Genomic DNA, 24,618 nt, shown 5'->3' with positions numbered 1-24,618 from the left:
AAGAGCATAAGCTGACTTAAAGCATGAGACTTGCTTTTGCAATCGTTTGTTTGATAACTGGCCCACACAGTTCTCAAGTGTGAACTTTTGCAGATGACATCTGTCACCAATGTCAAAAGGTTGAATGCACTTTTTCAGAGTCAGCAGCATGCACACCCCAAGCGCTGTTCTCTGGAGACACTGTGGGACCGACTTCTCAAAGCACATGGCAGCTGCATCTTAGACAAGCTTCCTACCTGTCTCAAAGAACTTTCTGGAACCTTCCAGAGCATGGGCAAGTAGCCTTTCCGGAGATAAAAGAGCTGAGAGATGTTTCAGGGAACTGGGCTGCACTTGAGGCCCACTGGTCTGTAATCTTTGGCCAGCTGGTGACCAAGGAACTGTGGTCTAACTCAAGAGATTTGCTACACACCTGCATAACTTCAAGGGTCTCCCCAGAGCCAGGATTGCACAATGCTATGTCTCATAGGAAAACTACACTGGTCTGAGTGGTGAGAACAAACTCATGCCCGTCTCAGAGCCCACCTTGGGAAACAGGACTGATATGCGGGGCTGCAGGCATTGCTCCAACAGAGCCCAGAACATACTCAGGGAGGCACTACAGGTTCCCAAGAATGTAGGATAGATTCAGCAATAAGTCAGTGTCCTGGTTTATCAAAGATGACTTCTGAGGCCCCACCCTTCCTGAGAATCTGTGGGCAGTTAATAGTTGCTGAAGGGATAAGAAACATTTGCTTTAGTGGTGAAACCACTGGCACGGTGCCAAAGTTCCTGGAAATAGACCTTCACCCATCCTCCCATAAGCAGCCCTGATGAGACTCAGTGGGGGTGGGGTGGACTTAGCCAAGGACTGGTTGAGAAAAGGAAGGGGGCTGTGGGAGTGGGAGGGACAAGGGAGGGTGATGGAGACAAACGTGACTAAAACACACTATATACTTGAACGAAAATGTCATAATAAGCCATTATGTAAAACATATACTAATGAAAAACTTCAAATAAATTTGTTGTTGCTGCTGTTGTTTTTTCAAGACAGGGTTTCTCTGTGTAACAGCCCTGGCTGTCCTGCAACTCACTCTGTAGAGCAGGCTGACCTTGAACTCACAGAGACCCACCTGCCTCTGCCTCCTAAGTGCTGGGATTAAAGGCTTGTGCAGCTACCTCCTGGCTTCAAACAAAAAATTTTAAAAGTCCACTCACTATTCAATCCTCAGAGCAAAGGTCACCCCGAGACAGATGTTAATAGGAGCCAAATCCAGAAAGCTCAGAATGGCTGGGGTGGGGGGAGCAGGCAGGAGCTGCCCAAGTCTGTCCCCTGTTGCCTGTCACTCACCTTGCAAGGCTTCTTTGGCTCTGGCCAGTTCCTGCTCCTTCTGCACCAGCTGCACCCGAAGCTCTGTGGCTGAGAGCGCCTCGGAGCACTTGCCGCCCTGGGACTCCTCCAGGTCCTTGGCTAGCACCTCTTTCATCTGCCGGAGAAGGAGCACTTCCTCCTGAAGCTGGAGCACTTCCTCCCGCAGGAGCACTAGGGGACAAGAGCAGCTGGTCAGAGGTGGGGGCTGGGAAGGGCTCAGGTGACTCCTGTGAGCTATGAACACAGGACCTTTTCCCAAGTGGGCCCTGGACCCACGCCTGCCACATTCCTGGGCTGCCGATACCCTGTGGCCACTCAGTGTCCTCCTGATGGCTACAGACTTAGGAGTCAACATTCTGACCATGAGTGACCCTATGCCTGGGGAAACTCTGTGTGATTCCTCATAGACTCCCCCCAAACCTAAGCCTGGTACCAACAGGATCCCCACTGCACACAGCAGGCCACTGAGGCTCAGAGAGGTGAAGGAATTCTGAGAAGCCAAGCTTCGGTATGCCACAGGTGTGACTCTGGTGGTGAGTCAGAATTTGAACAGTGCCACACTAGAGAATTGATGATGAAGGGCACAGTTACATCCTGCAGAGCCTATGCCCGCCCCCCCCCGGGGGTTCTGCACCCCACAGAGAACACAGCATGTACAGGCATAGCCCCAAGAATAGGGGTACCCTGGGGATAGGAGATGATAGCATCTCTATTCAGTCCTGTGTGTGATCCTGAGACCCTTGCATCTTAAGAAGGAAGGTACCCAGGTAAGAGATGAGGCTTTAAAGATGAAAGTGTCACAGAGCATCTTTTGCCACAATAGTCCTGTAGGCCCTGGTGTGTTCTTTTAACACCAATCAACCTCAAACTGCCAGGAGTGCTGGGAACAGCACTGCACCCTCATGGGGACGCGGCGGGGTGGGGTGGGGGTGGGGTGAGGTGGTTCATACAGGTGGCAGGAGGTGTGGGCCTCCATGATGACCACTCTTGATGAAGGTACCAGGCATGGCAGCACACTTGTTTAACACCAGCCTAAGAGGCTAACGCAGGAGGACTGCTGCAGATTCAAGGCCAACCTGGGCTAATAACAGGTTCCAGGCCAGCCTGGGCTATATAGTTTTCTTTACTTCCCCCACCCTCTAAGGCAGAGTGAGTCCTCATCTTGGTGGCAGGAGAAGAACCAAGTTGAAGGACACAGTGACAGCTCCGGAAACAGACCCGGGGACTCTGCCGAAGGCAGCTCCAGCACTGTCCTGCCCAGTCCCACCCTCCTGCAACCGTCAGGCTCTTTCCTGCTTCCCACCATCCATCTCCAGCTTCCCCTGTGTCCACCTCCCTCGGGTGACACAGATCTGTGCTCACCTCCTCAGACAGGGTCTTCCCCCAAAGTCCCCAGTGTGGGAAGGCGCTTGTCTGCTCTGTCTTACACTGGTAGACTCCAGTGCAGGCTGCTGTCATGTCCCTCCAAACACCTGATTGGTCCTGGCCCAGCCCTCACTCCAGGTGGGAGGTCAGATCATAAAAAGCCTGAATTCCAGCCACCTGTCCCTTGCTCTGGCTTGCCATCTTTAGTGGTATACAAGACTCTGGAGTTCTCTCCTTTATCGGTGGTCTTCATTTGCCCATCCTGATGGGGTCCCTTTGCACACTCAATGGTTGACTTTAGAATCAAGTGTGAGTGACTGCTAGCACAAGTCCACTGATACTATACTATGTGGTTGCTTTTTGTTTGCATAATATATGTATTATATAATTTAACACACACACACACACACACACACACACACACACACACACACACACACACACACTCACAATGAGTGACTTCTATGTGTCTTCAAGGCACTTAGGAAGCCACTAAGGTTTTATTGTCCATGCAGGCAGCCCTGTCAGTCCCTGGCCAGTTCTTCCACAAACTTTATGTCCTTTCTTGGGGTCTTGCTTTTTACACAGCACAGGGATCCCATCCAGCCAGGGCTGCCAGATTCAAAACGGGTAGAACAAAGTAAAACAAGAACCAAAATCCCAGACACACAGGGGGCTGTCTTCGGGAAGCGATGGGTCATTCTTGTGGTAAGTGTATCCCCAGTAGCATGTGGAACGCACTCAGGCTTGGCATGCATTGTGTTGTCCTACATTCTAATTTGACCAGGGGTGTTGTTTCTTCCCAGTGGGGTTCTCTCCTCTCACAGTAATGGGTGCAGGAAGCATTGTGACCCAGGGATTGGCATTGCTAGAACACCCGAGGCAGTGGATGAAGGTGGAAACACGTAACAGTTGCTGTACCTGAGCCTGGCCAAGAGCAGACATGGGGGTGGCCCTGGCACCAAATGCACACCCTAACAGGTGTACCTGGCACCAAGGCCCCGCCCTTCAGCCTAGCCCAGCTCTAAAAGCAGCCAATGGGAACCAGGCACACCTAACAAGAGCCCAGTCTCAGGAAGCCAGGCTGGCAAAACAACTAAAGGAAAATGAGAGTTTGAGTGAGCTTACTAAGCATCTGCACTGACTGGGTAGGCAGTTACAGCCCTGCACTCACCCGGATCAGAGCCGACCTACCACATGGCCTTCAGAGGCTGGGTCCCAGACTGCAGTCCCGGAATCAATGGACAGGGAAGGGCTATGTCTATAGGCCTCAGTTGTCTTGCCTGTGGAGTGGGGTAAATGAAACTTAAATGGAGGTTGGAGGTGTGGCTTAGGGACAGAGAGTATGCCTAGCGTGCCCAAGGCCCTGAGTTCCATCCCCAGTTCTATCCCAAAACAAACGACTTAAATGTGCCCAGCACCCTGCCCACAGTCCGTGAGTACCACTTATATGCACAGCTCACTTTGCCTTCTGCATAGAGGGGACCAAATATACACATCAAAGCTGGTGTTAGCTTTGGTTTTCTTCCTCAGAGGGTTTGGTACCTTGCAGTGTGTCCTTGGACAAGATGTTATCCATTTCTGGGTCTTCGTAGAGATACTTAGAGGGGAGTACTCTTTGTAGGGATGACTGTTACTGGTAGTGTGTGGGAACAGAGACTCTGAACTCTGGTGTGTAGCTGCACAGCTCAGCACAGCGACCAGCAAGAACAGGTGCCTTGTTGGGTTCAAATTAATTAAGAAAAAAATGGGCCAACTTTCTCAGACGCACAGGCCACACTTGCTTCTCAGGTGCAGGAGGCTAAGGTGCTGGATAGTGAGCAGTGTAGACTACTGACTCTCCATTCCAGCCTGTGTAGACAGCCAGTGTAGACAGCCACTGAGGGAAATAGGAGGAAGGCCAAGCTGCTAAGCCAAGCTGTTGCAAAGGCTCATGCCCCACTCACAGGAGGTTTCTGGGACTATCCTGGCCTCGTCGAAGCAAAGAAAAGCAAACAGCACTATAAACAGTAGCAAGCCGCAATCCTCAGACCCCTGGACAGGGAGCGGGCAGGGATGCAGAGGGACCAACAAAAGCCGTATTCAGGTGACTGTTGCTGGGAGACCCTCCGGCCTCAGGGAGCTGTTTCCAACGCAAGAGGCTCCAAGTGCCTCTTCCCTGAGGACAAGGATTGCAGTGCAGTGTCCCCAGAGGACACATCCGCAATTGGTGACCATGGGAGCTGAAATGGAGCCTGCTACTCCACCACCCGTCCATCTCTTTTAGTCCGTAAGAGTTCTGCTTTTAAAAAGTTATCTCCCAGCTCCCAATGCGGCTAAGGTTGCCCATGTGACCCAGTTCTGGTCAACGGAGTTCAGAAAAAAAAAAAATGCTTTCGAGAAGGACTGCAATTTAAAGACAAAAACACAAAAAGGGGGGGGGGCAGAGTCTTTTCTCCACATTTTATCTTCAGAGAGTGGATTTAATGGCTGGAGCTGCAACAGCCACCTACCTAGCAATAACGAGGCAATCAATGTCTTAAGTAGATCAATTCTCACAATAACCCATGAAATGGCTACTATTATTATCATCACACCAACTATATAGAGTGGGTGTTTGAGGTACACGGGAAGTTAATGATAGGGCCAAGCTCATAGATAAAGAGCAGAGCTAGGCTTTGGGCCTGGGTGGTGTCAGCATCCTGTTTTGGCTTCTAGACTATAGTCCTGTTCTGCGTCCTGAGACATATTCTGGGAACAGTGATGTTTGCTGATTTCCTCATGCAAACATCCCAGCATGTGTCTGCATGAGGCATGCTAAGGGAGCTACACAGTCCTGGGCAGTGTAACTGTCTGAACCTCCATAGTGGCCGGACCATCTACTGTTCAGCTTTATCCAAATTATAAGACTCAGGAGAGGAACATAGACGGGGTGACTTTAGCAGTAGGGTCCTGGTCTTTACCAGTTCTGGCAGGGAGTGATAGTAGAGCCTTAGGTCCTCCTCACCCTCATCAATGCCCCCAGCCCCACTCCCACAGCAGTGAGCTTGTTCTTGCTCCCCATGGTGGAATGGATCTCGGCAATTGTGTGGGCGGGGATCCCAGCCCTCGCACCAGGTTCATGGCCCCTGCAGCTCCTGAGAAGAATGTTGGGTTCCTCAGAGACAGGGATAGGACCTTCTCACATCACCCCAGTGCCAGCTTCGGGCAGGGCCCTGGCGGGGGTGTGTCCATAGTGCTGGATGCTTCAGATAGAGGCAGGCCAGGCAGGTCAAGGCAGTTAGTGGGGCTCAGTCTTGGCTCCTCCACTTCCTGGTGCTAACCCCTGGCATCTGACCTGAATGCAAAAATAGAGCCAAGACTGGTTTCCCGGGCTTCAGTAAACATTAAACAAGGCAACTGTCTCTTAGGCGCTGTTCAACCTTTTAACGCTGTGACACAATGCTGCTACCTCTGAAGCTCAGGCCCTGGAAAATGCAATGGAGCTAATAATAATATTTTAAAATCCCTCCAAATCTCATAACTATAACTAAGTTCATCATATCATATTGGGTTGCATTCATAGTTATCCTGGGGCACATGCTGCCTACCAGCCTTAGATGGGACAGAAACATTCTGGGGGTCAAGTGTAGTTTATCACCACCAGTTTGTTTTGTTTTTAGACAGGGTCTCTTTACATAGCTTTGGCTGTCCTGGAACTAGACTGGCCTTGAGATCCACAGGTCTCTGTCTCTTCAGTGTTGGGATTAGAAGTGTATGCCACCACGCCTGGCTCAGTTTCATGCTAGGTTGTGTCCTCTTGTCTTCTCCGAGAAGGCTATGGTCTCAGCACCCAAGGAACCCTGAGCCATAGTCTCCCTGACCTACAGGCAAGTCAAGGCCTTTATGAAGGGCAGGGCAGGTAGGCAGACTCTCACCAGTCTAGGGAAGACAGAAGAACAGAGCAGAGGGAGCCTGTGTCAAGAAGCTGGGCTGAGGGACTACTACCCACCATGGATGGACACTTGGATCACCAGCCAGGCACATACCTGCTCCTGAATTCACATTCTGGCCTCCTGCTAAGAAAACTTAGGGAGGGAGCCATGCAGCTCCTGAGCTCACCTGTGTTCCTAGGTGGCAGCTCTATAGACTGACTTGTACTTTTGGACTGTGGATGGGGTGGGGCACGTAGGGTGGGAGTGGGTTCCACAGTCCCAGGAGGGTCACCTGAGCTATATATGCACAGAAGGAAAGATAGGAGAGAGGCCCAAAGATGAAGGTGCCTTGCGGATGACACAATCACTGCTGTCCCCTCCAGCTTTTAGAGACCATGGTTGCTACCCTTTCTGCTTTCCCGGTGGCCTCGTGCTAGATCTCTCCCTAAGGCCACACGGTGACCCTGTGCTGGGCTGGGAGAGACTTGGAGACTCTGGCAAGGTGCACTGCTTCTCTGTGGACTGGCCTGAGCCTGGCAGGTGGCATTGCCTGAGCTGGCCGTGTTATTGCAGGGTCTGGGCCAAGTCCTATGCAGACGGTGTGGCCGACACTGGACACTTGCTTGAAGCCAGGAGGAGTGAGACGACACCCTTGGAGGGAAATCTTGAGAGTGACAAAAGGACAAAGCCACCTGAAGGCACAGGGCTGGCAGAAATGTGGGAATCCAGCGAAGCAGTTCCTAGTCAGGGAGGGAAATGCTGGCAGGACAACCCGGGGCCGAGAGTGAGGCCCAGGGCCTCCTCCTCCACGCTACACTGCACAGAGGGGAAGGGAAGTGTCTTTGCTGATGAGCACATTTGAGGCTGCTGGTCACAATGCCTCCCAGGCCCTCTCACACAGTCTTCACCTCCATGTGACATCGGTGCCCCATCCTCACAGTAACCCTGGGGGACAAGGCATCTTATAGGATACTGAAGCACAGAGGGACACGGGGGGGGGGGTAAACCGGGGCTGCTCTCTCCTGAGGGTGTCAGGCTAGAAAGCTCGAGGGGCACAGCCTCTTAATCTCAGTTTCCCCACAAGCCCCTCTCTTCCCACGGTTGGGCAGAGGATGTCAAAGTCTCCTTAACTGTTGCTACCACTTCCAACTTTTCCTGACATCTGAGGGGGACAGGGGTCTGCTATGAAGTCAGCTCTGAAGGCGCTCAGGATTCTGTGATGGCCAGAAGTGTCACAGGGAAGGACCAGGATGCAATGGTGTGTGGAACCAGAGGGAAGGATTGCTGGCAGGGCAAGCCAGCTCAGGGCTACACTAATGTAGACACCCTGGGCCTGGGTTTGGACCTCGTTCCTTTGTCAGGCTAGGCTTGCCCTCTTCCTGCTTTGGTCCCTGCCTTGGGACTACCACTGTTCTCACTAGCCAGGTTCCTCTGCCTGTCTCAACAGCTACCCCCCCCCCCCGCATAATCCTTAGCAGCTGGCAGAGAAAGGGCTGGAGTTCGCCAAGACTTCACGTTCTCTAGACCTCTGTCATGTGATCTTGCCACTCTGATATCAGCTCCATTCCCAAACAGGAAGGACTGCCACAGAATCCTACCCTTCATTAATGCTGTCTCTCAGGCCTGCTCCATGCCTGCAGAGCCACTGGGTAAGGTGATTCTTAGCCCAGACTCGGTGTGGTTGGGCATGGGAGGACCAGGTGAGACCGCCTTTCTTTCTCGGAATTTCACACCATTGTTTTTCCTTTGGGGAGTGAGTGTTTAGCCCGCCTGCCCCTCAGAGGCTGCACCTGTGAGGACACTAGGCTAACTGCCTACCACCCTGCTGCTTCGGAGGCCATGGTGTTCCCTTGGTCCACATCCATTCAATACTGCAGAGCTCCAGTTTTCTCCTGGTCCAGGGCTGTGCAGTGACCATGGACCATGCTGGAGGTGACGTTAAAGCCCTGGCCTGGGAGGGAGACTGTAGGAAGCCTAAGTATTGGGACATGGGCCTCTCTGGCCTGCTGGAGACATGAAGCTGCACACATCCCTTGCTGGGTGATTCCAGCACCAAATATACAGTCTGGCTGCAGAAGAGAGCAGGCCTGAATCACAGACAGGTGGCCAGGACTACACGGCTTCCAAGCCTGGGCTGAGGAGTCAGTTGCTATCATGCATTTGCTTGGGAAGGATGGGAGATGGCCAGATGGATACCTCCTTCAGCCCTTAGTAGACACATTTTTCTTTGAGGGGGTGGCACTGGGATTAAAAGCCTTAGTCTGACTGTGGCTCACCCAAATCTGGTGGGCTGACAGGGCTGTCCCAGACTGTGCTACAAGGAGTCCCACAGCATTCATGGCCTGAGCCACAACACCATTGCTTCTCTTGAGATGCCAGCTTGCCCACCTCCTTTCCTTCCCAGTTTCTTCACACCCCGGGATGCGGCTCTGCTGAGGGCTAACCCTGGGCATCTCTGGACTCCCCTTCATGTTCTAAGTTTTATTATGTTGTGTGTGCATGTTCATATGAGTGTGGACTTACATGAGCTACTTATAGAATATACACAAATACTTATACAAGTAGAGGTCAGAGTACAAGCCTGGGTGCCAGTCCTTGCTTTTTGCCTTATTTCAGATAGGGTCTCTTTGTGTTCACCATTGCTTATGCTGAACTAGCTGGCCTGGGTGTGAACGTCCAGGGTTCTCCTGTTTCTGCCTCCATTTCTCTTAGGAGAGCTGGGATTAAAGAGACACCCTCCTTTACTCGGGTTCTGGGGATCTGAACTCAGGTCCTACAGCCATGTCTCCAGATCCCCCTTTCATTTTTGCCAATGCTGACTCACCTTGACCACTGTGATCGGCTCAGGGGAAGGCACATGATCCAAGCCGGCCCACCCAGAGCTCATCATCGGTGTGCTGGACCTGCTAGCAGCGCCCCCACCACCATGAATGGCAGCCAAAGAGGTACAGACAAGGTAACTCACACCACACCAGAAGACAGATCTACACCAGGATTCTCTCTTACTGCGTGAACAGCCACTTTCACGTCCTAGCTAGTATGAGCCAGGTTTTCTACAGCTTTCAAGAGAAAGAGAACTTGGCAAATCGAATCTGCCCGTTTCAGAGGAGTACCCCACCTCCCCACAAACATGAAGGCTACCTGCTGTGTGCCAAGTCCTCCAAGCTATAATCCTCCCTCAGAAACAAGAAGTGACATGGATTTTACTTGTTTAAGAGCCTCCCTCCCCAACTTCTTCAGTTCCCACTGTTCATTATCTTCAGGAGACCAGCCTCCTACTGCCCCCCCCCCAACTCAACCTAAACCTTCTAATTCTGCTTCACTGCTATTTCCAGACATACCCTGTCCCCACTGGCCTTTCTACTCTTCCGTTACTTGCAGGGTTCTTGGAGCACCAACCATGCAGCTCTTGACTTCACACCTGAGCTGGGTGTTCACCCCGTGACTGACACTGAACCTGAGCCAAGAGTCCCTCACCAAGCATGTGCAGAAGACTGGGCATCACTTGCTCCAACCCTCAGATGCAAAGGCTGAGGGTGTGGCAGAGTAGCAATGCCCTTGTCCAGCATGCGGGACAGCATCCCTGGGTTCCATCCCCGGTGCTGCAAAAACAAGCTAACCCCAACTTGAAGGTGCAAAGATGGGAAGGTAGGCTGCCTAGCTCCAGGTCAGAGAGCTGGTTCTGATGACCCAGGTACATCCCAGTTCAGAAGCCAATCACATTCCAAAGCTCGAAACCAGGCCCCTGCAACTCAATGCCACCCTGTGAAATAGCAGGAAAAGAGACTGACCAGAGGGAACAGACATGAAAGAGGACTTATCTCTGAGTGGCCTTCTTCCCTCCCAAGGTCAGCCTCCAGAAAGGAGGTATCCGTGGGTTTGGGGTAGCAGTCACCAGATGGCCTTGCCTGCTCTCCTCCTTTCATACTTTGCATGGCCCTCCTGGCTCACTTCCTTCCTCTTGTCCACCTCCCATCAAAGAAAACGCGGAAATACGGGAAGGTAAAAGAGCAGGTATTCGTTACCCTACCATGCAGTGGCCCGGGCCTTCAACACAGGAAGCACACAGCTCATGGCAAGTTGGATCCAGCATCTGAACTCGGTCAGCCCACACTGGCCTGCTGCTCCACCAGAGACTAAGCCAGCACCGAAAGTCTCAGTTTCCTCTCCAGCTGCCTCCGGCATCCATGGAGCAGATGCAAACCAATACCACTACCAGAGTGGGTTCACTCTGACTAGCTTTGAGGATCCCTGGGGTAGAAATGGGCTAGGGGAAGAGCCAGGCTTCTGTTCCCATTGCATGGACAGATAAACTGAGACCCAGAGGCAGGGTTTGGTTTAGATAGATCCATTCCCTTGACCTCTCAGCTACCTGTCATTTCAAACTGGAAGCCAAGCTAGAAAACATGCTTGGGCTCGAAGAGTCTAAGCCAGTCTCAAATTGTCAATTCAAGGTCATCAGTGTACCTCAAGCCTGCTGAGGCACTACAGGTGTGAATGGTCACAGAGGGAAACAGGCATCAGGCTGGGTGTGGGCTCTCTGGGCCCAGCTGCCATCATACAGGGTGGCAGAGCTGAAATGCCTGCTTTGGCACACTCCCCTAAGGCCAGCATTAAAACCAAGTCCCGATTGGTCTGAACGAGTCACACAGTTGGGGGTGGGGGTGGGGAGGGGGCACAACATAGACAAGTACTGGGTGATACCTGCTCCCCGTGACCTGTGACTCCATTCCCTCAGTCCCTGCAAAAATGACCACAGTAACCAGGATAAGCCCCAATTCGGAAGTCAACTCCCTGGTTCAGATTTTGACCCTTGCTGGGAAGATGGCTCAGGGGCTAAGAGTATGTGAGGCTCACCTGGAGGACCGGAGCTCAGTTCCCAGCATCTATACCGGACAGCTCAAAGTCAGCTACAACCCCAGCTCCAGGGATCTGGTGCTCTGTGGTGGCCTCTGAGGGCTCTGCACACGAGCACAGACACACAAATCCTAGTCCTTTGGCCCTGGCAAATCACCTTTCTTTCCCTTGCATGGAGAACAGGTGTCATAGCAGGCCCTGGCTACCAGGGCTGTCGTGACTGACAATGCTCTGCTAAAAGCCTAACACAGCAGCATCAACACAGGCAGCCAGCCAGCTGTCTGGGCCAGCTCGGGTCAGCAGGACCTGGGGACAGAACAGGAGAGACAAGGAGGATGCCTTGGGCTGTGGGGCCACAGCAGACACTCCTCCTTAACCCCAAGGGAGGCACTCAGGGACTCAGAGTTCATGAGCACTTCCAGGCACCCTCAAACCATGGAACTCACTCCTCGTTATTCTCCAGCCTGACTGAACAGCTGCTTCAAGAGGGAATAAAATGTGCTCCGCATAGTTTAAATGTTTCACTTATGAAAACTGTCAGGGCCAACTTTATAAACGGTGTAACAGTAAAAGCCACTTAGGAGAGACTGGTCCCGACTCACCGTGGGCAAGGAGCACAGCCTCCGCCACAGCCAAGTGGCTAGGATTCCCAGAAGGCGCCATCTGGGATGTCTCAGAGGGGGCACCAGATCACATCCTGGTGTCCCCACATGAAATAGGATCCTCTCTCTGGAAGACCAGTCCAGCCAGAGGAGAGGGGGCACTTCCGGCCTGAGTCTGTTTCCCACACTCCAGGGTGCCTGGGTCTCTAGCCAATCAAGTTAATTGAAAAATTACCTCGGGCTGAGAAAAAGCAGGCCTGGTTGAGGGGGGATAGGCTCTCAGGAACCCTGCTGGTCCCCAGCAAGCCTGGACTTTAAGGTCTACAGCAGAGGGAGAGTAGAGGACCTGGGAAGTGCTGGGCCTTCTAGGAATTGTGTGGCTCTAGGGCTCCCTCTGCTATGCAGAAGGCCATGGAATCATCCAGCCTTACACTGGAGATGTGACTGAACTGAGCAGAGAGCCTCCCATGGGCATGCCCAAAACTCTGGGTTCAGTTTCCTGCACTTCATAAACTGGGTATGGTAGGGTGTAACTACGAGCCCAGTGGGAGAGGCGGAAGCGGGAGAATCGGAGGTTCAAGGCTCCTTCAGTAAGGAAATTTAGGCACAGAAGAAAACAAAACAAAGAGATTGAAAAAGGACAAGAGTGCAGGCCAGTGAGTGTGGGGCTTGTTCACGTAGTAGCAGGTGTCCCCCATGGCAACACCACATCCCAGGGTGCTATTCTGGTTTGAGCCACAGTGCCACTCCAACACCCAGTCCTAGTAAACGGAAATGCAAAGGAAGCCTGACATTCAGACCAGCCACAAGACAATGAGAGGCTGCCTGTACCCCACAGGACAAGATGGTGTCCTTATGCCCAGGAGGCTCTGCAATAGGCCCGGACTGCTACGTCCCAATATGTGGCTACTAACTTTGTCTTCAAAGTGCCCTCACGTCTATTATGTTTATTAGTTCAGCCCCGTGGTGTGTTTGATTGTCCTCATTAGAAGGATAAATGGTGATTCGGCCTAGTCATACAGGGTGGGTGGTGCAGCCTGGCCTGAGCCCCGCCCTCCCCCTCCTCCTGTCCATCCCATCCTATTCTAGCCTCCTGGGTACACCTAGGCCTCTCCCGGCTGCTCTGTGCACTCCTGTTCTCCTAGGACCCTTGTCTGTCAGGATCATGAGCCACCAATTCCAAAGTGGTCTGACACATCTCTAGAGACCTCTGCCACCAGCTGCTGAGAACTACAAAACGGGAGACCCCACCACTGCAACCCTCCTTCCAGGAAGCCATATTCTTCGGGACTAGATATGAACAAAGCTATTTTTAACAATGTTTCCTTGGGCGGGCTGGAGAGGGAGCTCGCTTGGTGGAGTGCTTGTCTAGGACACACAAGGTCCTGATTTTGAACCCCAGCATAGTTAAAAGTGCCTCTCATCCTAGCACTATGGAGCTGGAGACAAGGGTTATCCTGGGCTGTATATCCAAGGAATTCCAGGCCAGCCTGGGCTAAATGAGTCCCTAACTAAAGACAAAAAGAGGAAAAAGAAAAATAAGAAAAGGGCAAGAAAAACTTTTTTGTTTTGTTTTGGGGGAGTCTGGGCAATGTGGCCTATGAATCAACTGTATCATCATCAGGACCCAGAAAAATGGGGGGCTTGGGAAGAGGAAGGAGCAGTGAAGGGAGGGGAAGTCCCAGGGAAACCCGATCCCACCACAGAGCTTTTGTGTGACTTCTGGCTTTGGGCACTTCCCCCAGAGGCAGTGTGGCTCAGTGGTAAGAAGGTTTGGGTTGAGTGTCTGTCACTCATCGGGAGCCCCAGCGAGTTGCCATACCTCGGTGTCCTCACATACCTTACAAGGTTGACAGGAGAGTGAAAGGGTCTCTACACAAAAGAACATTCTGGCCGGGCATTGGTGGCACACGCCTTTAATTCCAGCACTCGGGAGGCAGAGGCAGGCAGATCTCTGTGAGTTTGAGGCCAGCCTGGTCTACAGAGTGAGTGCCAGGATAGGCTACACAGAGAAACCCTGTCTCGGAAAAAACAAAACAAAACAAAACAAAGAACATTCTGGCATGTGAGAAGTACTACACACAGTTGGGGTATTCTCCCTCCTGCTCTTTCCTTGAGCACCACACATAACCTTCTGGCTCCCCTCCTGCCTGACAACACTGTCCCTGAGGGCCTCTGGAATCTTCTGGCCCCAGCCTTCAGGTAGAATATTCTTTGCTGACAGGTCTTTCAGAGTACAGCTTCCAGTGGTTAGGGGCTGGCTGTTCCACACAGCACTAACATAGGGGGTCAACACAGGAATCCCCCTGGTATTCTCCAACTTATGGCCAGGGATGCATCTTGTTCCTGCCCGGAGCGGCTGCTGACATCCCAACAGCATCTCCCATCCTCCCTGCCCCAGACCTTGGCTGTCTGGCTCCCCCAACAGTTCAAAGGTCAGGCTGCTTCCAAGCTGCAAGCTGCCTCTTGGGAGAACAGAGGGGGAAAGTATTTGAAAAATGTAAATGGAAGCGCCCGGTGGCTTTCCACCCCCACTCCCACCCAGCTCACAGCCAGCTCCACAGAATACACAATACAAGGCCTGACTGTGGGCCCAAGAGGAATGAGCAAGGCGAGGGCCATACAGGATTTAGCCGGTGGCGACTCTGCTGCCAATCCCAGACCAGGACTTCCGACACTGAACACCTTTAAGCAATGGCCTTCTGGAATGCTGCTGGTGAGCCAGGGACCTCAGACTCTAGCATCTAGGGTGGCTTTAACTCCCCCCCACCCCCCCCACCAGAAGCCCAAGAAATGCACCCCCAGTGACAGTCACACAGGCACAAGCCACAGGCAGAGAAGGATTGGGACAGGACTGTCCGGGTGTTTTCTGTGACCCTGCTATATGCCTCCCACGGGAAAATGAAGCTGCCAGGGCACAGGCTCCAGCTTGACCACTGGATGGTCATGGAGAAGCGTCTGTCTGACTTCAATAAAGAAAAGCTTCAAGTGACAGGGGACAAACAATGGCTGTGGCGGGGTGAAGCTGGGGCTAGGGCTCAGTGCCAGAGAGCTGGGGGGGGGGGTTGCATGCCCAGCACTGAAAACTCAAAACCAGAACACAGAGGTTAAAAAAAAGTCTCTAGCAGGCCCTACAAGTTAAAGTCTGGTACATCAGTCTCCCTGCCCTGCTCTCACCAGCTGACTGGAGTTCCTGCCTTTCCTCTATCGACAGTTTCAAACCATATATACCACAAACTGTGTAGGCCTTCAGCTGGGCACTTTTCTCCTGACACCTGCAAAATATTCCAGATCCCTGCTAGTCGTCTGAGTGGAAGGAAGATGGACCCATGTCCTGATCTCACAGGACAGGCAGGGGTAGAAGCCATAAAACAAAACAAAGGACACACACACACACACACACACACACACACACACACACACACACACACAGAGCACAGCTGGCTGGTGTTTTTAAGTGGCCCAGACAAGAGAAATGTTTGCACCGTCACTAATTTAGGATGTAAAACAAAACAAAAGGAAAGAAAGAAAAGGAAAGAAAAGAAAAAAGAAAAGAAAGAAAAAAAGAAAGTAACCCCACAGTCATTATTGTTCTGTCCCTCCTGGCATTGCAAGCCGAGGACCAACCTGACTTGTGATAACTACCACCTAGCAAATCAGCTGTGACTAAAAAAAAAAAAAAAAAGCAATGTCAGCTTTGGTCCTTCTCTGTCCCTGACCTGGAGCAAGTATCAACCCACATCCAGGAAACCAAGTGACTCTCAGGATAAGCAGATAATTCAATTGCTGCCGAGACCACACAGTTTTCAGGAAAAAAATTGGGTTCAGTGTGTGATACCCCAGAGCTTGGGCAGTCCTTAGACTCTGAAGAGACCTATGAATTTTCTAATCTAGCATTTCCTCTGCACTCATGCCTGTAGAGGGCTAAGGCTTTGCACCCCCAGCCCAAAATAGCGACCAGTGTGTATAGCTGTCCCAGAAAGTACCAGGAGGGTGGTGACAGGGACATCACAGTAAGGACTCACCCTAGACCCCAATGGAGCAGAGGGCACTCTGGAGTGGATGGCATTCAAGTCAACTTGACAAGCCCCGCATGCAGAGTCAACAGGTCCAGGGGTTCTGTGTAAGCCCACCCATACCAGCAATGACCAGGGAAAGATGGGAGGGAAAGAAGCAGAGACAATTTTGCAGGGAGCCTGGGAGGTGTCAACAGTTGAGTCCATGAAGGCGGGCAGGGGAGAAGAATGAGCGATTAATAGAAGGCAATAGAGGAGGAGATCTTCTGCCCTAGAGAAACTGCCTTACAAAACCTGCGAGGATGGGTGCAGTAGCCTTTTATTGCCAGCCCCCAGGAGGAAGGAAGAGTCGGGGAGACTGTGAGTTCGAAGTCAGCCTCGTCTCCACAGCACCAGGCCAGGGAAGCTACATGATGAGACCCAGTCTCAGCAAATAGAAACAAAATCTGCAAAATAAAGACCAACAAGGTCCACACTACCACACTCCAGTCCTCACGTCACAGGAAGGCTCGCATCAGCACCATGGCTTCCTAACCAACAGGTCCTGAATGTGAGTGCCATGAAGAAACAAAACAACAAAACAAAAGCTGTCAACAGAAAACGGTTTCTGAACACACACAAAAAAATAACCCAAGATCAAAGCTGTAATGACCCTGCAGTGCCTGTGTTGCACCCTGACTTCACTGCAGCCTGGGCTCTGACCACACAGCGTGCACCCTGCTCTGTTCATGCCCTCACCCCATGCAATGGCATTGGAGGCTGTGTGAAACTCCTCATCCCAGATCCAAGACGTCTGTGCTTTTACTGAACAGACAGACTTATGGTCTTATAGAAACATTTAACAGTTTAATGACGGAAAACAAAGACTTGATATTTTCCTCCCAGCATGCCTTAGTGCACATCAGATTAGCTTATCTTTGGATTGTGTGGCTAGGATGCTTGGCTTTTAAAAACTGCTATATGAATTGCTGACTTCAGCTTGGTAAAACTTGTTCAATAAATCTTGGCTTGGGATGAGGACAGAAATCACAACAATCACCGAGATGGCCCTACACATACTTCTGCCAATTTGTACCATGTGGCTATGTAAAGTAACATTCTCACTGTAATTGTTAAATTATGAAATAAAAATATCGATTCAACTCTGAAAAACACAGAGGACAGTCTGCCTCCCATACATGATCACATATTCAGCCAAGATTTAACTGCCTATAACTCCAGGGAATAAGACACCCTCTACTGACCCCTATAAGTACCCGCACACAAGTACACATACTTACACACACACACACACACACACACACACACAATAAAAAACCATAAAATGGGTCTTTAGGATGCCCAATTCTAAGACCCATTTTCAGGTTTTGTTTGGTTGTGGGTTTTTTTTTTTTTTGCCTGTCTGGGTCAGGTTTAGGGCCTAGGAAATGACATTTAAAGATAACATGTTCCCAGGTTGGGTTCAGGAGTCATGTATGGTAGCCTCAGGGGACCACGACAGCAAAACAAACATCTTAAGTTTTTATGAACAATTTGGAACAGACCACAGAAACATTCGGGAGTCCTGACTGAATCTGAAGTGCTGACCCCCAGTCACAAGGGACTGCTAACAAATGTATGAATTATCTAAATGTACAATTCAGTTCTCCAGCCCAGGCTTGTTAGACACCCATTCCACAGTGTCTGCCTCCACGTCCCCTACTGTGAACTGAAGTTCATTCTCTGGGGCCCTGGTTAAAACTGACTAAAACTTGTACCTAGAGAGAGAAGGAATGTTGCAGGTCAAGAGCTGAAATTATCTCAGATGTCTTTGGTATCTTCAGGAGTCTTTTACTTGTATGTGATCTCACAGGCTTGTGACTGTGAGGTAGGGTGTTTGGAATGTATTGACTTAGCAGACCCCAGCTGCCACCAATCTCAAAGCTATGTATGACAGCAGATAGCATCTCTGAGCCCTGATCTGCTGTCACCTCCCTACTTCATGTCCCCATGCTTCGATTCATGACTTTCTGTGTTCTGTGGCTATAACAATTCATGTAAGTTCTTTGGAAATGGGATCTCACTGAGGGCCACCTGGGCCTTGGCCACTCACATTTGGCTCAGAATGAACTCTCCCATTCTTGTGGGAGCAAAAGCAGGGTTTTGTTATCAACATTATAAAAAGACAGTCCCTCTAGATCATTGCCACAGGACAGACATTTGTACCCACACCTGAAGACCACAGTAGGAAAAGCATACTGTGGGGGCAGTCCTATGTCTGCTCCAGAGCCTGAGTGAGCTTGTCTTCCACAGGGTTGCAAGCTTGCCTCTTGGTCAGCTGCCAGAGTAGCAGAAGGACCTCTGAGGAGCCCAGGAAAGATATGGATGGAGATGCCTCCCTACCTGAATGCTGCAGGGATCTGCCCCACAAAAGGCTGCCTGGATCAGTGATGACTCCCAGCCAGGCCAGACACTAGAAGCCCACAGGCAGCAAGGACTACTCAAGGTGTGTGGGTGTTTATATAGCCACAAACCCCAGTAATCCAAACCCCTTGCACTTTATCTAAAAGGAGACATAGAGGTCACAGCTGGCAGTCATGAGGAAGCCCAGCACACAGACCAGAAGCAAACACACACCAAATCATGGCTCCAGGTTGATGCCCTGAGAGGGCACAGTACGGCCTGCCTGGTGCCCTGAGCACTGGCAAAGTCCTAGCCTTCTGGGAAACCCAAGTCCTCTGTCAAACATCAGGCACCTTTCTGCTCTAGGCAGATCCCCAGGACAAGGACGAGATCCAAAGCTGAGCAGGCACAAATAATACACCATGGCCAAGAGGTGATAAGGGCCCAAGCCACTCCCTGCTACAGCTGCAAACAGCCAAACAGGTGGTGCACAACCTGCAATCTTAGCTTTGGGGAGGTGCAGTGGAAAGATCAGGGGTTCAAGGCCAGCCTAGGCTACAAGGCAAGCCCCTGTTTCAATGAAGTTTTTGAAGTTTGGCTCAATGGCTATGGGCAATTGTCTCCAAGCCTGACAAATTGAGTTTAGTACCATGGCCCAAAAGGTATCCTCTGGCCTTCACAATTGTAAACGAATAAATAAACAAATGCAATTTTAAAAACATGCAGAAGGAAAGAGTGTAGAATTGCCCAAGGCCAGCCTGGATTTATGGAATCCACTTCACCCTAGAATTTACTTAAGTTCACTCATCTTGGGGTTCAGCACGCAGAGGGTCGCAACAGGATCCATCCACCTATCACCACCAAGTCTCTGACCCCAGCGGTACTGAGAAAGTTCCCAAGGACATGAAGGAAGCACAGGGCAGAGGGGAATGAGGGGATGGAGGAAGCAGACAGGCGTGCAGGTAAACAAGTCTACCTCCACAGAGCCCCAGCACCAACAACAAAGGCGTCCAAAGAGATGTGGGGCAGGGCGGGTGGAGGCTGGGCTCAGCGAGGCTGGAAAAACAGGCTCTCCCGGTGGCTTTGGGGACCAGAATTTAAGAATGGATGAATCACAGACAAGAGCTGGCTTCCTCTGTCTCCTTAGCACCCAGCCAGGCGCTGGCTCCAGAGTCAGGGACAGCAGGTTGAACAAAAGGCAAAGAATGCTGGGGGCTGCCTGGGGCCCCAAGGAGAGCATCTGAGCGCCCTGCCTTGTCTTACCACACAGCAGGGACTCGTGAGCTCACAAGACCAAGAACTGCCTTCCTTCTATTAGATTCTAAGAACACAGCCAGGGAGTGGATGAAAATGGGGCAGGGAGGGAGGGGTCAAAAAAGTCACGAGTTTTAACTAGGCTGTGTGTCCACTACTGTCCACTACTGACACCATGGGAGACAAAAGGACTCTGCTGATAATAACAATAGGTCACAGAGAAACCAGAATGCATAGCATGTCCTCCAAAACCAACCTACCTCCAAAAGGCAAAGGCTTTCAAAGTCTGGCCTATGGAGTCCTGTGTCAAAATGGGCTGGGAGTGTAGCTCAGTAGAGTGAACGCCTAATTCGCACAAGGCCATGGTTTGATCTCCAGCAGCATTGCATTAACAAACAAACAACAGGCGATAACAACAACAAAATAGCATTGTCATGTGCCTGTAATCCCAGAGACTGGAAGATGAAAACAGGAGGGTCAGAAGTTCAAGGCCAGCCTGAAATAAGAGCCCTTGTTTCAACAAAAATACCTACGGCTCTTAAACACATAGTAGTACATACCAGTGTAATTTGAGCACTCTTCAATCTCTGTGAGTTCGAGACCAGCCTGGTATACATAGAGTTGCAGGACAGCCAAGGCTACACAATGAGAACTTGTAAAGAGGAGAAAAGAGAAGAGGAGAAAGAATTACTCAACATTATCCTCAGCTACAAGGTGAGTTCTAGGCCAGCCCGGATGAGCTACAGCTAAAAAACAAACACAACAAACCCTACATAGCAGCCAGCACCCCAGACCACTGTGACCTATGTGAGCTGGGAGGAGGTCCTTGAAGAGGGAAGAGGACTATCTCCCAAGATCCTCCTCACGTGCCTCTTGTTAGGGTCCATCTGACACTGAAAACCACCACTCCTGATTCCTGGAGCATGCGCCCTTCCTGGGCTTCAGTTTCCACACCACATGGACAGAACAAACTTACTCAGCCCTGCTTAGGTTTTCCACTCAAGGGCCAGCATTCTGGATTCCCCAACAGCAAGGGTGAGTGGCACGGCTCAGCTACCTGGTGGGATTCTGTGAGAGGGGGGTGGGATGTTAAGGGTGATTCTCTAAAGGATCAGCTTTGGGAGAAAAGCCCATAGGCTGGGCTCTGCAGCTCACACCTGTAATCTCAGCACTTGGAAGGCTGAGGTAGGAGGGCTGTGAGTTTGAGGCTTGCCTGTTCCAACAACTGGAGGTCATCCTCAGCTGTATGCTAAGTTCGAGGCCAGCCTGGGCTACATGAGACCCTGTCTCAAAAGGGAGCAAACATAAAATTAAAAACAAAGATAGAAAGGAAAATCAAAATAAAACAAACCATGGTTTGCAGCACCTCACCCTCTGCTGCGGGTCAAACTACAGGGAATGACAACCCTGCTGAAAGCAATCTGGAGCAGACACTTAGTACAGGATAGTGTCTTTAGGCCTCAATGGCTTCATCTGTAAAATGGGGAGAATTCCAGCCGTCTCATGGCCACAGGAATCAACAGACCGTAGCACCTGCATCAGAGCATCCCTTGAATCCCAGCTGGCCCTCAGCAAACGAGTTTGTCATTAACAGGCCCTGCCCTAAGCAAAGGACACATTTTCCCCTGCCTGGGTGCACATGGTTTTAAAGGTAGGAGCCTGGTGTCAAGGCTGTGCGGAAAGGTGTGGGAACAAAACTCCCAGGAGACCCTGCTGTTGTTTTCACTCCTTTGTCAGCCTCCAGGGACAGCCCTCTGAAGCTTCCACACAATGAAAAGGCAGGATACACTCAATGCCTGTGATAAAGTTACAGCCCAAACTAGCCTGTGCCACCCACCTTCCTAATCCAGGCACCTGCAGATCAGCCACCAGGTGCCAGGTGGCGGGCGTTCCCTGGTTTAGACCCCCAAATCCAGAATGTACACCTGGGGACAGATTCCACACTGCCCTTCCTGTCCCCCCTCCAGAGCCAGGGTTCAGGGTCTCCAGGCCAGCGCTGAGACACCGGGTGGGTGCCACCTACCTGCAGCTCCCACCTGGCTGGGAATTTCTTCCAGATCGGGGGGTTCTGCAGCATCTGCAGGGCTGTGGACATTGGGGAAGAGCTGAGAGGAATCACCGTGAGCAGAGTCCTGCATCTGGCCTCTTTTGAAAGCATCCAAGCAGCAGACAAGAGACAGCCTGAAGTTGCCACCATCATGCAGGCTCGCACAGGGACTGCAGAGGAGGTGGTCCTTGGGAATCGGTGGTGACCCCGACATCCCCCCTCCTTGGATGGCACTCATCTGATACACACAGCATCCAACGTCTTTGCCGAGAGTAAATCCATTAAAATAACTACACACACGCACATGCACTCACGGGTGCACACCTCCTCACCCGGCTTGCCTCTCTGGAGTGTTTAAGCCCTTAGTGACTCATAGCCAACACAGGGCCCCGGGTGATTGCTCTGGCCAGCTTTAATGACGTGTTTGGCCAGCCTTATCTGCCAGGGCAAAAAACCTGTCTGCTTGAAAATCCACCTGATCTTCCATTTTTGACAACTTGCCCTATTATGATGACAGAGGCGGACCTCAGGGTAGTGGGTGCTGTTTGCCTTGAAATGATTAAAAGAAGCCCTTTTCCCACCAGGGCTGAGTGACAAATGGACCAGGTAACTCAAATTGGAATATTACAGAGAATATCAAGGGGGTTGGCAACCATGTGGAGAATCCCCAATGACTCACAAGGCCACAGCAGCAGCCAGCCCTTCTGAGCCACCTGCTTGGCCAAATCCCAATAAACACAGTCCTCGTGATTCAAGTTGGTAGTCCCAGCAACTGGTAAGAAGAGGCAGGGGGTTCAGAGTTCAAGGCCAAACTTGGTTACATAGTGAGTACAAGGCAAGCCTGGGCTTCATGAGACTATCACACACACACACACACACACACACACACACACACACACACACACACACACCTCAAAAGCTGTGACAAAGATGATATGATATATGTGGCATTTCACACACTGCTCCATACACTTCAAGTACTTTAGACGTTGGCAATTCTCCCTGTCCCCTGGTGGTGGCTGTAGCCACAGGCCCCACAGGTAGCAAGGACACTAATTAGACTCCTATCGAGCTCCAACTCTCAAGTGGGTAGAAGAACTCTCCACTTTACAGAAGGGTAAACTGAGGCTTGGGATGGCATACAGCTTGGAAGGAGCAGAACCCAGTAATCCTAACTGGTGTGCACTTGTTTCTAAAACTGTCCTTGTGACGCAGGGGATCACCAGTCCTGGTGGAGGACAAGATTCAGTCCAAAGCACTGAAGGAGACACAGTTGCTCCTGGGAAGCAAATCTTCAAAATGGTTTACACCCCTCATCATGGGGACAGCCCAGGCCCTGGTGACCTCTACCCTGCCCTGTCCCGTGGGATGGTAAATGAGGCCAGTTGATCTTAGTGGGCAGCTGCTGGGGGCTGTCCCAATGCCCCGAATGGAGTGGAAACTCTCCCACCCTCTTCCTAGCGGAAGGTCTTTGCAGAGCAGGTAACGGAAAGATCTCTCACTAAAATGGCCAATGATCAATCTAGCAGATGCTGGGGCTGCTAAAACCAGGGGTGTGGAGAAGACAAACATTTGACTTTTGTAAGATAAAAATTTAAAAGAAGCCAGGCAGTGGTGGCGCCTTTAATCCCAGCCCTGGGGAGACTGAGGCAGATGGATCTTTGTGAGTTTGAGGCCAGCCTGGTCTATGAATTGAGTTCTAGGACAGCCAGATCGGTTACACAGAGAAACCCTATTAAAAAACAAATAAAAAACCTCCAAGATTTAGGTCTACAAACTGGGATAGACCTAAACTCCTAGGCTGTGTTACCCACTGCCTGTGTGACCTTGGTCAAGTCAACTTTTCCAAGCACTGGTTTCCTTGGCAACCATATATACCCCTGGCTACTGGGAGAACAGATTAAGACAAGCTTTCCAGTTCCGCTTATACTGACATGGGCTCAAAGAGAGCTGGTGCACCAGGGTATACTAACGGGTGTGCTAATGCCACAAGACAGAGTAAGTAGTACCAGGGAAACAAATGGCAACAATGTCATAAAGATTTCAGGAAGGGTGGTCTAGGACTAAGGATACAAATCAGTGGGCAGAGAGCCTGAGGGACAGCATAAGGCCTTGGGTTTGATCCCTTGGGGGACTTTTTCATTTAAATTTTTATCTTACATTCTGGGTGGTGGTGATGCACACCTTTAAATCCAGCACTCGGGAGGGAGAGGCAGGCAGTTCTGAGTTTGAGGCCAGTCTGGTCTACTGAGTTTCAGGACAGCCAGGACTACACAGAGAAACCCTATCTCAAACAAACAAAAAAAACAAACAAATCCAAAACAAACAAAATTTTATCTTACAAAGAGGTACAAAAGGAACAGCATAAACCAGACACAGTGAGTGGCCCAGGCTGCAGTCCCAGCACTCTGAAAGTCGATCAAGAAATCCAAGGGATGGTGACAGAATGAGTTGAGGCCGGCCTAGGAAAGAGGTGACCATGTCTCAAAAACAAAGAAACAAAACAAACTAAAACCACAAGTTCAGATGTAGACAGATTAAGCATCGAGTCCACAAAGAATCATTTTTTACAGACCGACTTGGAATGTCAGCCAGTGGCAATGTTTCTTGCCTTAGGGACTCAGCACCCAAAAGCCTCACTTCATATGCTTTTTTTCTCTGACCACAGGCCCTTAACACCTCCTCCTACCAGCCAGATTCCCTCCCAGCTTCATTTCTCTGCACAGCCCTTTCCGTCCCTGGACATGTCTATCTCAGTCACATCTGCCCACGGGAAATCTCCTCCCATGGAGTCCAAGAGCCTTGGACACTGGACTGCAGTTGTTTTTGTTTCCTGCTATATCTCAGACAG

At 51.0% G+C, this 24,618-nt stretch overlaps 1 protein-coding gene across 2 annotated transcripts in view; it reads right to left on the bottom strand.

The window, feature by feature from the left end:
* The window catches only part of LOC100773492 (kazrin), a 364,339-nt gene that overhangs the window by 95,328 nt on the left and 244,393 nt on the right, over positions 1–24,618 (bottom strand). For both annotated transcript variants that reach the window (XM_027399962.2, XM_027399964.2), the window contains exon 2: positions 1,331–1,522. In XM_027399962.2, the coding sequence (XP_027255763.1) occupies positions 1,331–1,522 (192 nt within the window). The remainder of the gene's footprint in view (positions 1–1,330; positions 1,523–24,618) is intronic.

This window comes from Cricetulus griseus, chromosome 2 (genome assembly GCF_003668045.3).
Source record: "Cricetulus griseus strain 17A/GY chromosome 2, alternate assembly CriGri-PICRH-1.0, whole genome shotgun sequence".
NCBI classification, from domain to species: domain Eukaryota; kingdom Metazoa; phylum Chordata; class Mammalia; order Rodentia; family Cricetidae; genus Cricetulus; species Cricetulus griseus.
This window is presented reverse-complemented; position numbering and strand designations above follow the sequence as displayed.